General features: G+C 39.3%; 1 protein-coding gene across 1 annotated transcript; it reads left to right on the forward strand.

Moving 5' to 3' along the window:
- The first annotated feature begins 7069 nt into the window (after positions 1–7069).
- On the forward strand, positions 7070–11568 carry LOC120021067 (rho GTPase-activating protein 11A-like). Its single transcript, XM_038964716.1, has 12 exons — positions 7070–7189; positions 7462–7562; positions 7701–7797; positions 7890–8173; positions 8272–8435; positions 8529–8678; positions 8798–8869; positions 9028–9139; positions 9251–9320; positions 9834–9978; positions 10176–10914; positions 11493–11568. Exons 1-12 carry the CDS (start codon positions 7070–7072, stop codon positions 11566–11568), a joined length of 2130 nt encoding a protein of 709 aa, XP_038820644.1.
- The last annotated feature ends 1696 nt before the right edge of the window (positions 11569–13264 follow it).

A 13264-nucleotide genomic window follows, 5' to 3' on the forward strand; every position in this document is an offset into this window, starting at 1 on the left:
ATCTACAACCAACTCAAGGTCTTTCCCCTCCCTGGGTAGAGACATCATTCTAGCCTGTCTGAAGATAAACCCATTCTTTCTAACAAGGAACACATAACATTCAACATTTATGAGTTATAATTCTAAGTCAAATGTATACATATTTTAGTCATTAAACACAAAAATCCCGTAACACCATTACACTTTTGTTTACCAAATTCGACTCATTGACCACAATACAAAAACTCCTCGCTTGATGAGCGAAAAAAACGAAAACACGGCATCTGCTGGAGAAGACCGATTTTGCGCCCAGCTATCCCTCTTGCTTCGTCTCTTCCTCTCTGTTTGAGCCGACGTCGTGGATTTTGAACAGCCCGGTTACAAAACGAATGCAATCACTGTTCACCTGGAACAAACTCCTCTCACCGGGGTAACCCGGGCCAGATAATCGAATCCCCTCTGTGTTTATTTTTTATTAACAAATATCAACAAAAAAAAAGAGCTAGTCATATGCAAACAAACTATTTACATTGCCAGGAATCATAAATAATACAAGTTTTAATTGCCTTTTTGTTTTTCATTTTAGTTAAAGTAGTGCCATATTGTTTAAACTCATTTATAAAGTTAAAGTTAGGTTTTGACTTAGACTATTTGCATTTGTGAATATGAAATTTACCTAGTATTATTAGCAGTTGAAGTAAATATACTACATCTTTATCAGAATTTCTGAAATAAATCATTATATCAAAACCATTAAATAGTACAACCAGTCCTATTTTTTTTGTAACAAAATTCAGTATGTCAATCCCAAAAAAATCTTCTATAAATACAGGCAAAAAACACATGCAAAATGATCTCCATTCCTCAGAAATCAGTTATTTTCAGCTTGAATCTTTCCAAAACATGTTTCACAGGATAAATTCTATGTAACATAAAGTAACTTCCTTTACTTTGTTACTGATACAATATTTGTTAGCAATTTTCCATGCTATCCCCCATTGTATATCACCATAGATATTTGACCAAAAGAATCTTGCTGAGGGAATTGTAGTATCACAAACAATATTCCTAATCTGTTTATTACTACATTTATCTTTGATGTTAATATTGCCAATTAATATATTTTCATGTAAATCTATGTTACTTACTTCAACCACAGAGGAATTTAAAAGAGATACAATCCCCTTGGAATCGCATCAAAAACAATTGCATATTCTTTCGGGGTTATTGGAATTTTAAACTTATCAAGATATTCCCCATATGAGAGTAGATATCCATCCTCATTCAGTAACTGACCAACCAAAAAAAATAATTCTCAAACCAGTTACGAAAAAAAAGAGACTTATTTTTAAATCGTATATCTTTGTTGTTCCATAAAATGTATCTGTGAGGGGAAAAATTGTGTTTATACACTAACATCCAAGCTTAAATTGCCTGCTTATGGAATTTGGCCAACTTTATTGGGATTTTATCAACATCAAAATTACATCGAAGCAAAAATTCTAAACCACCAACAGAGTCAAATAAATACTTAGGGAAGACATTCCAAATACTGTTCTGGTTCTTAACATACTTCAGAATCCAATTTATTTTACAAGTATTATTTAGAGTATTGAAATCTAAAACCTCAAGACCTCCTTGTTCTTGGGTATTAGTGAGAATATATTTTTGTAGATAGTGAGGCTTGTTACTCCAAATAAAATTATAAAGAATCTTATCTAAGTCCTTTACAATTTTAGGGGGTAAGTCAAGTGATAATGAGACATAAACCGATCTGGATAACCCTTCAGCTTTGGATAATAAAACCCGACCGTATAACGAAATATCTCTCATCAACCAGAGGTTAAATTTCTTCTTTGTTTTCTCAATAGTGGGGTTAAAGTTCAATTCACTCCTTTGTTTTTCATCCTTGCATATAACAATTCCAAGATAAGTAGCCTTATCTTTAATTGGGAAACCATATACTTCCTGTAAAACACAATTGATGAGTGGAAATAAGACTGACTTATTGATATTAATTTTCAATCCCGAAACTAAGGAAAAGTCTTCAATACAGGAAACTGCTTTAGAAACCTCATTCCTGTCCCTTAAAAATATAGTGGTATCATCAGCCAGTTGATATAGTTTAAATTCATTGCCAAGTGCTGAAACACCTTAAATTCCCTTTCTTGATATGAAGAGCCATAATTTGAGTAACCAATAAAATTGGGCAACCCTGCCTAATGCCACGCCCAATATAAAATCTTTGGGATGTCCCGTGAGCTAATTTTACAGAGCTAGTACAACCACTATATAAAGTTTGGACTGCTTTCAAAAAAGTCACCAAACCCAAAAAACATATTGCTTTGAACATAAACTCATGTTCTACAGTGTCAAAAGCTTTATAAAATCAACAAACATAAGAAAACTATCATCAAGGATGAGGTCATTATAGTCAATCATATCTAAGATCAACCTGATGTTATTACTAATGTGTCGACCATGCATAAAACCAGATTGTTCTTCATCAATTATATGATGCAAGCCTTGTTTCAACCTCTTAGCAAATACAAGGGCAAATAATTTCCCATCATTATTCAACAGGCTAATGAGTCTCCAGTGGTCTATATAAAGAGTATCCTTATTAGGTTTGTGAATCAAAGTAATTACACCTTGCTTTAAGGAAGCCGGTAACTCCCCTTTTTCTATTGATTCTTGAAACATAGCAAAAATTAAAGGAATCAATTTATCGTTGAATGCTTTATAAAACTAACTTATTAAAACAATTTCCAGGGGACCTATTGTCCTTACGGCTTTTAATACAGTCTTTTATCTCAATTTCAGATAACTCATCACAAAAATCACTGAAATCATTATCTATCTTCTTAGCAATGTTTGCTACATTGTCTAAGAAAAGATCCATATTGGAAATTGGCTGGGCTGATGTATACAGATTCTGATAAAACTGGGCAACATGCTGAGAGATTTCTTTTGGATTTTCATTGGAAGTATTATTAATATACATATGGAAGTCTTTTCGCCTGCCCTTTTTTCTAAATAAAAAAAATATTTTGTATTTATCTCTTCCATCCATTTTCGTCTTGATCTTACAAACGCTCCCCGGGCCTTTTCCTCGTAGATACAGTCTAACTGCATTTGCAATGATGATATATCCAGTAATTCCTGATTAGTTAGTTCAGTTTTTTTTAGTATAATGCATTATTCCCTTTATGATGTCATATGCTTTCTCTTGGCACAAGCAATTTCTTTCCCCATTGAAATAGCCAAAAGCCATATCAAATTTCATTAGCTCCCAGTAACTTCCAAACGTATTCATAACACAGGCACAATTCCAGTATTTATCAATAATTCCAGCTACTTCCTTCTTAAATACTTAATTCTCACATAAAGTCTTGTTCATTTTCCAGTAACCTTTACTAACTTTTTTTGTTGACAAACCATGCATAATTATCTTTATTGAGGTCCCTTTGTGATCTGTTAAAATCGATGGTTCAATTGAGACTGTATCAACCTTGTCAGCCTTATCTTCAGATATCAGCCAGAAATCAATACGGGATTGTATAGATAAATCTTTGGTACTCCATGTAAACATAATCTTATCTGGGTTCTTTTGTCTCCAAATATCTCAAACAGCTAACCTTAGACATATATTTCTTATCTCACAAAGAATTTCTATCCTTAGGAGGCCATCTATCTAGATTAGCATGTAATACTGTATTAAAATCTCCACCCCATATTACTTTGGCCAATGGAAATTTAGACAATTTTACTTATTGTCCTCTCAATGTATCTAAATAAAATACAGTTACTTGACTTGTTATTGGAAGCATAAGTATTTACAACAATGAATTGAACGTGGTTGACATTTACCAATAATATAATCCATCTCCCTGTATTATCTGCTTCATGACTCAATATATGACCCTTAAAGTTGCCTTTTAAAATAGCGACACCTGCTGACCGATTAGTACCAAATGAAAACCAAATATCATTCCCCCATTGACACTTCCAAAACGCAGTATCTGTGGAACAGGCATGAATTTCTTGAATTAAATAAAAGTTGGCACTCTTACCCTTACAATACAAAAATAAAGATTTCCTTTTCAAAATATTACGGATTCCCCTGGCATTAATAGAAAAAACAGAAATGGACATTTACTATCACAGTGACTATATGAAGAATATTAAACTTGTATACGTTCACATGAATCGGGTTCTCACAAAAAGAAAAGTTCTTACTAGTTGCAAATAAAAACAGTCCTTTGCGCCACGCAAGTGGTTGACCTAAATTATATTTTTATACAATTGCAAATAACATTGTACCATAGATTGGTAAAACGAATAGCCATCAAGCTAACATTAAGTGTCAGTGCGAATTTCCCTGCCATAAAAACATATATATATAAAAAAAAGTTTGGTTCACACAAACAATGCTCTTTCCTCAAGAAATAAAACGTTTTATCAGATGCAAATAAAACTCTGTCTTTCACAACTCAATTGATAAATCCAGCAGTCAACAAGCTAGTATGCACTTTTCCCTTCCTTGCTCTCTCAATCATTGGCCACAGACGATTCCGAGTTTCTTTGTCAAATGCTGTCAGATCCTCCTTGAACCTCAGGTTGTTCTTCTTTAAATAGTCATTTTTCTTCGCACTTTTCCATGTCATATCCCTTTTTTATTTTACCTTTATTTAACTAGGCAAGTCAGTTAAGAATTAATCTCATGATCACTGGTCGTGTCTTGTTTTGCACACTTTGTACAAAATAATAAAATGCAGTACTACAGGATATTTCTTAACGTAGCTCTTTATTAGCTAGCTATAACTGGCATGTTCACGTATCGCCAACCAGGATCAAACTGACCATGACCTAACCATTTGGGTGGTCTTAACCAATCATAGCACAGTATGATATGGCGGTAAAATGCATCCAATTATAATTCAGTATGTTTACACATATGAATATTACAGTGGCTGGTTGTTTTCCCCATCTCCCAGCCTACACAGGCGGTGCACTACATCCAGAGAACCTGCAACAACATTTCGCTCCTCCTCCGGGACTATTGCCCTGCAAATGTCCTTCACTCTTGCTTTGATGTTCTCGTCAGATTTTTCTGCTATGCCATAAATTCGAAGATTCCATCTCCGACTATACGGTCATTCTCGTTTACCTTTGACTCCATTTCAGTGAGTTTCTTCTCCTGCTTTGTAACCTGCATTTTCAATGTTGCGTTCTGCTGCTTCAGAGTTTTTACTTCCTCAGCATTGAAATAATTTCTTCGATTTCTTCAGGTTAACGATGCTGATAGTGTTCTTTTTTACCAAATACATGATGTCATCTGCGCTCTCTTTGATTTTAGCCGTGAGGATGCGGACGATGTTGTCCTGTAGATGGCTCATTGATGGTTCACTTCTCAGCTTTGGAAGTTGCTCCTTGGTTGGGGTATTCGGGTATGAATCACATTCACCCCCCTTTTTTACACTGCAAACATATGAGTGAGTTTCAACAATGCCTCTTTTCTCCTTGGAAGTTTCAACAGTCATTATCTCAGCAACAGTTTGGTCATGTCCTGATTCTATGCTACTAGCTATGAATACGTTAGCAGGCTAACTTAACTACACACGCTGACACTTTTCGATAGCTAGCTTGTTCGTTGGAAATCGTAAAAAATCTGTCAATGGTTTGATTAATTACAAAATTATTCAAAAATAGCTACATTGTATGGTTAGATATATATTTTTTGTGAGAAAACCCTGAAATTGTTCCTCAGCTAGAAATGTTACACCCTCTCATGTCGCTATCTTGAGCCCCCCCCCCCTCAGGGGTACAGACAAGCATCTCTGAACCGTGCCCATCACACCTTTTTAGGCACAGGTGACCGGAAGTATCATCAGATGTTGATGGCGGCGGGATGAGAGGATCAAAGACGTGCAACAACATCGGCTCCATTATTTTTCAACTTACCTGTCGAAATTTAGGATCTGTAAGTAATTTGAGCAAGTCATATGAGGATCGCTTCTTCTGAGAAATGCTAACATAGCCAACTTCAAAGCTTCTCATAGGCCAATTCATATCATCAGCAATCCAGGGTTTATATACATCATTGAGGGAGTTATATTAACCTGAGTCACGGTGCACCGTCTATGGCCCGTGACGGAACGGGCAAAAACGGTGAGGGAGGTGCGACCTTCTCAAATTGAACAGTAATCGGTGCCGCTTTATCATGTCGTCAACAAGGCAGCATGATGCACCGTCCAGAATAATAAAACATATTTTCCATAAAGGTGCTTAATCTAGCATTGGATCTACCAATTTAGCCTAGGCTACATCACTTTTGTGTTGAGCCACATGTGATCCATTATGTTGACCAGTAAATAACAATGAAAATAAATGTTTTAGGCAGTCGGAGGAAGCAAGACCAGGTGGGACCATTCTGATCTAGCCAATGAGAGGCAGATAAACCTGACAACAGGAACAACTCCGATAAAGGTTTTTTTTTCGTCAGAATTGCTGGGATGTCACGTGTCCTACTTATATCAGCACACTCATAGCAACATGAGCATTTCGAAACTTCTAATCGATAAAATAAACCACACGTAGCAAATAAACCATGCATTTTTTTTGTTAACCAAATTCGACACATTGACCTCTATACAAAAACACGCCACCTGCTGAAGGCAGATTTTGGGCACAGTTATCCCTCTTCTCTGTTTGAGCCGATTTCGCCGTGGGCTTTGAACGCGACACTTGGCTCACACCCGGTAGGCAGTCCCGTAACACAACTGTTTTTTTTTTTTTAACCCGGTGTAAACTCCTCTCACCGGTGTAATCGAATTCCCTCAGTGGCGGTAGGATGAGAGGATCAAAGTGCCACAACAACGACTACATATTTTTTCTACGTAGCTGTCCACATTTAAGTTTTGTAAGTGATTTGAGCAAAGTCGGTGGATTTGAGGTCCATTGTAGTTTCGTGCAAATTGTTTCTATAGCTTTTCCCAGCCTCGGTTTTGTATAGTGATGTCGTTTTCAAAGGCCACTACTTTAAACTGTTTGATTTTTTTTTTTAAACACAGCCGAACTGGATCTACCAATGCCAAACCCCATGGACGACCGTCTGCGCGTGGTGGCCGTGATACATGCTTTGAAAGCATCTGGAGTTCGCGTGAAAAATTGGAAGAACTTCTTCAATGGGCCATACACGAGTGGCCCTGTCAGACCGGTAACAAACATGAACAAAATGTTCCCTGTACGGTTAACCTCAATGCTTCAATAACGTTTGTTGTCCACACACAGACAATACTGCGCCACCTGTTGATTACCACCTGTTGATTACCACCTGTTGATTAGACATGTTGATTACTTGTTGAGTGATAATTATTCCCAAAGTCACATTTCTTTAATATTCAAATCTATTAATCATAAGTTGCAAACTACCAATGTTGTGTGATTGTTGTAGAAAGCATTTACCTCTATGATCTGTAGATGGATGTCTTTCAGGAGAACCAATCTCAATTTGCCTTTGGTCGGGACCTGATCTTGCTGCCCCAGTGCCATTTAACTGATATGAGTGGGACAGTGCCAAAGTATGTAAACTTGAGTTGTATTTTAGCTTTAAATACAATCATAACTGGGAGATGTGATTGTAACCAGAATATATTTTAAACAATGAGCAACTGGTCATGACAAACTTACAATTGAGTGAGCTAACTATTCCAATTTAGGTTCTTGGTGGATGCCTGTGAATTTTTATCCCAGCATCTTCATACTGAAGGGCTGTTTCGAAAGACGGGGTCGTTGAGTCGGATCCGTGCTTTGAAGGTAAGATTGCACAGGAGAGATATGCAGGAAAACCCACTTTCTTACCCCCATGAGTATATTTTCTATGTTGACCATCTACCACTTCATAATAGGCTGGCCTGGAGCAGGGGGAGCCAGTCTTTTCTCTGCCACATTCAGCCACTCTGCAGTCCTGTGATGTGGCGTCTCTTGTGAAGCAGTTCTTACGGGAGTTGCCCTCTCCCCTCATCCCTATGGATCTACAGGTGCCACTGTGCTGTGCACAGGGCTTAGAGGAGGAGGGGGGCCAGGAGCAGGGTAAAGATGGAGTCACTCTTCTTCTTACAGCCCTGTTCCCTCTTTCTCATTCACGGGCCCTCCGATACTTCTGCACTTTCCTGAGACAGACGGCTCAAAGGTTTGTCTCCAGAAATTCATGATTACTTTTCCTTTCATCTGCGTTGTTCCTCCATTCTCCACCAAGTTTCTCCATCTCTGATCCCTTGTTTTCACTAGATGTGAAGAGAATCGTATGGAAGTGGGCAATCTGGCCCTTGTGATTGCACCTAATTTGCTACATTGTCCAGCTGGGGGCTCTAAACTGACCGCAAGCACAGAGAGACAACTGGATAGACAAGCAGCAGTGATCAAGACGCTCATAATACATGCAGATCGTATCGGTATGTTCTGATAACTATACATTTATTTAGTTGCTGATGACGGGTGTATGATTTAATGTTTACACCGATTTCAATTCTCTATACGTCCACAAGGTGTCGTTCCCCCTTCTATTATGGACATGGCAACTGTAGCAGAGTCGGGTGAATCCACTACACCCCCAGTTGACGGAGGGAGGTTTCAGGAGAGGGCAGGACTTGGTGTGTATAGAAGTTTAAGACGTCAAAGGAGGCGCAGTGTTGGAGGTGAGAGTTTTGCAATGACGAGTTCTTGAGGTTCATACTGTGAGAGTAATACGCTACTGTCAATTCATGAATTCAGTTCAGAATTATTATTATTATTCTTTTTTGCTTGATCTCTCCAGAGATATTTGTGGATGCTCTCAGTAAATTCAAGACAGGCCGCACACACACTGGCCCTTCACATCCCACAGACGGTACGTGCATAATGTTGTGGTAAAGATATGCTTTTTGCTGCTTAATAACTGGTTGCTTAGTTCTGATGCTTTTAGTAAAGAGTTATGTCGAAATGATCTAGTTGTTAGTAATAGCCAATAGGTGTGTTTCCCCTGACTTTACAACCTTGACCCCACAGGCCAGCAAAATACAAAGACATCTCACCACACCACACCTCAATCACCAGTCACATCCAAACGAAAATCGAGCGAAGATACTGTCCCTGATGTAGAGGGCTCTGCTAAAAAAAGGTACTTTTATAGATTTATATAGATAGATAGTTATATATATATATATGAACTACCTCAGATTCTGTTTTAAATGCTTTACATGGAGCTAATACCATCCTTCTCTGTATACAGACGCTCTATCCATGACCTAAGAGAAGACAACCAATCCATCAGCAAACTACACTCAAATGGTGATGCATTTGTAGACTGTACTGCAATATAGCTTTTAGTCAGTCGAATAAGGTACGGTATGATAAGTTCTATGTTTTGACTGTCCGAGTAGATTCCGAGTCGGCAGTCGGCCAAAGCCCTTCCAGTACTCACACCTCTGTCCTGAGTGTAGTGGAGGGCAGTAGAGAGCGGGAGATGTCTGTCACTCTCAGTGCCTCAGAGAAGAGGAGGAATCACAAAAAATATCATAAAACATCAAACAAGTAAATCTTAAGCATCTTATATTTAACCCTTGTTTGTCTATTGCATTGTTTTCGTGGCTGATGAGGTGACTGTGTGTATATTTCCTGAAGGCATCCGGTGCAAGATGACAAGGCTCATCGAAGGAGATCTCTCAGATTCTTCAACATGCCAAGCTGGAGCAGCCCTGTAAGTCTGGTGCTATTCACTCTCCTGTTCTAACACACTGGGTCTTCGCATAGTTCCCGTTTTGTTTTTTGACACGCCACTCTATTGTTTGACTTCCCTGTGACTTTATTCACAGAACCCTTCCCCCACACCCATTGGGAATGACACTGAGAATTGGATCATGGGCAGTAGGACGGTATCTGATGGTATGACTGAAGCATCCAGCTCTGAGGCTAGACTGTACAGGATTCCTGTCAAAATGATTGATGGCCCTGGACGAGGTTTGGATAGTTTTTTTTAATGTCCATTACATTGAGAGTTTAGTCATTTAGCAGATGCTCTTATCCAGAGTGACTCAAAGTCGTAGTAAGTACGTTTTTCCTCAATAAAGAAGTTATCAACTAAATCAGTGCTAGTAGGAAAATACCATATATCCACGTTACTCAAATACTTAATGTGACATTTTATCTGTATTCAGTTCTAGTGGGGAATGAGATGGAGGCTAAAACTGATCTGCTGAACTACAGCTTTGCTGAAAATCTTGATGACTTCCTGGATCTCGCGACATTGGACTCGCCTACCGGGACAGAAGATGGGGTTTCACATGAATGCTCTGGGCTCAAGTTGGAAAAGGAGACAATAGAGGAAACAGCTTCATACTGTCTAACTAACAGTGTATTTAGGAGTCCGGAGCAGGTTGGGATAAAAGAAGAGATGGGTCTAAGTAAGAAGCTGTCAACAGTGGATATGTCTGACAGGGTTGGTCAGAAGCCCCGTCGCCCTCGTCGCTCCATCAGTATGCCAGAGGTGACATTGGACCAACTGAGGATTCAAGATGAAATAGACAAGAAGGAGAAAACAGAGAAAGACGATGGAGTCTTTGAGGACACTTGGGTTATGGTAGAGGAACCCCAACAAGCCAGAACCAGAACTGTGGTAGATGAAGGGCTGGGTAAAGGAATGGATGAAGCAGAAGAGTTGGAAGAAAAACCATTGGTGAAGAAAGAGAAGATGACAGAGTCAGGACTCAGGTTTAAGAGGACACACCAGCGCCTGTCTTTAGCAGAGCAGCTCAGGCGTTTCAACGCTCTGGCAACACTGCTCCGTAGCCCCAGGTTTCCTCCCCCGCCCCCTGAACCCCAGCTCAACGATGTCCTGCATGAGAGTCAGCGGGAAGGGGGTCAGAGGAGCGTTGTACGTCGGCAGGAAGAAAGGCGGTTTGGACGCTCCATCAGTCATGATGGTGTTCCCGGATCTTTTCCAGGACAAGCTCCTAAAAATCAGCAGGATGAGCCAGGGGTTTTTCAAAGCCCCAGTGAGACAGTTCTATGTTCACCACCAAAGCCAACTCTAAGTCTTTATCAATTTGCCCAAGAGGGGCAGAATGAAATCCAACATACTCCAGATCCTCAACTACAACAGGATAACCCCTTGCAAACCCTCCAGTATTTGTGTACTCCTCCATCACTAAATCCAAAGCTGAACCAGGAATCTCGCCAAAGGCAATTTAACAAATCACAACTGCATCTCAGGGAAAGCCAACTGAAACTGTTGGAAGAACAATACACAGAGTCAGGTCTGCATGACCTGCTGGAGATGCACTTGAATATATGTGATCCAATGGAGGAGCAAGGGCAATACCTTACAGTTCCAATGCAGTTTGATAGACCGTCTCAGACAGACACTATCTTAGATGTTCTACCTCAGACCATGGTCCCCCTACAGCAGAAGCCCGAAACTACTGAAGTCAAACTTCCTCTCCCTTTTCCTTTAACCCCTCCTCTCTCTCAAACAGAAACATGCTCTCCCAGTCCCAGTATACCCTCTTCCACAACGATAGACAGAACATCATCAACTGTCACGGCTTTTGACTTTATAGAGGTCGGCAGAGGGGTCAGTGAGAGGGATGGGTGTTCTCTTCCTGTGGAATTATCTCCACCTCGAGTCTTGCAGTTCAGTCACCCGGCCACCAGGAGAGGCTACAGAGATTCACCTCGCTGGCCTATCCATGATATTAGCATTGCCACAGGGGACCCCGTTCATATATACCTTGGTGCAGGGGACCCTCTGCAGATCTGACATGTACAGGATATACAAAGTGGTTCTCTGTTTGTAGTGCTTTGGTTTTGACTATTAGGGTTTTAAATTGGGAAAATAAAACCACACAAAGAATGGCATCTGTTGCTTGATTTAATTGTGCCAAGTTATATCCTCACATTTTTATTTTATGATGTTTTCATGAGGTTGTTTTTATTAGTCTCTTATGTTTTGTTATTATTGTGTCCGAAGTTGCATTTGACATATCTCAGACTATATTTAATTTGCTTAATCTTTATGTATTCAGTTTTAATAAAAAATATTTTTTAATCGTTTTGATTTATTAATTCATATCAGATTAGTATATCCCTCTTAGTAAAAGAGGCATTTTCCTGATTGTTTAGAGGTTGACGTCATTCTCCTGACTTAGTAAGTACAAAGGTTTTAAAATGCGTCTGTATTCACAAACCTCTTTTGCAGACCTACACTAAGGGGAATCTCTTTGGGACTGATGCAACAACACTGCCATCTTTAGTATGCACATGTTTTGGGTCTAGCTTGGTCATTTACACATATTGTAGCTATGTTAAATCAGATTCAGACACATCAAATGTTTACAGGTGTATTTGGTAATACTGTACAACAATCCTATAGGACTTCAGCTAAACTGTCCAGTTAAAGCATACATCTCTGTGATGTAGTCACAGATCCATCACCTTTTATGTTGCACTGAGCAGGAGTTAACTGTCACTGTCTGTCTCATAACGTAGCCAGAGACACCAGACCCACATTCTCCTTTTGTACGCCACCACACACAGGCAGTAGCTTGGAGTGAGAGCAGAGAGGCGGGAGAGAGACAGCAAGGCTGGCTGAGGAGCAACCAGGGAGAGAAGAGAGGCATTTACACATCTCTCAAGGAGTGATCAGTAATACTTTGAGAGGATGGCAGAAGGGGGAGAAGGAGAGGAGGAGATTCAGTTCTTGCGTACGGTTAGTGATGCTGTATTCCTTCTGTTCTATTTTTTAGTTTAGAGTGTAGCTAATAAAGGCTTTGAGAGAAACCATGCTGCAGTATAGCTACAATCACTTACCTTATCCTGCTGTAATGTGTCACTTCTGTGTAACTCGTAGTCCAATGTATCAACTTTCAAAAGTTTTTGTTTATGGCTTCCCTTTGATTGACTTTGGAAAGACCAAATTGACATGGACAGGTGCTGGGTTTGTCAGTATTGTTATCTATCTATACACCTGAGGAACTTGATAAGTTATTGTTTGGGAGTTGGGCAGCTTGCTTGGTGCCAAGAAACAGCTGACGATGGCAAGTAGAAACACATGAAAACTAGGGTAGTAATTAATTTAAAAAACACTAAGACTGGTCAACAAAAGATGCATAAAAATGTAATTCTATTGGATTAATTAAATGGAATGAGATATCAGATTTTGAAGAATGCATAGCTTTTAGGGGTTTTTGCTTTTTGGTGCAGTAATATGGGTTACCTGACAGATCAGGTAATGAGAGTACAGCATGAT

This window comes from Salvelinus namaycush, chromosome 26 (assembly GCF_016432855.1).
Source record: "Salvelinus namaycush isolate Seneca chromosome 26, SaNama_1.0, whole genome shotgun sequence".
Classification (NCBI taxonomy): Eukaryota; Metazoa; Chordata; class Actinopteri; order Salmoniformes; family Salmonidae; genus Salvelinus; species Salvelinus namaycush.

Bases quoted from the DNA above. Each gene is read 5' to 3' on its own strand.
- LOC120021067 (XM_038964716.1), top strand. From the start codon at position 7,070: ATGCCAAACCCCATGGACGACCGTCTGCGCGTGGTGGCCGTGATACAT. The intron at 7,798-7,889 runs GTAAGATTGCAC...ACTTCATAATAG, and splicing joins GTCGGATCCGTGCTTTGAAG to GCTGGCCTGGAGCAGGGGGA. The intron at 8,679-8,797 runs GTGAGAGTTTTG...TGATCTCTCCAG, and splicing joins AAGGAGGCGCAGTGTTGGAG to AGATATTTGTGGATGCTCTC.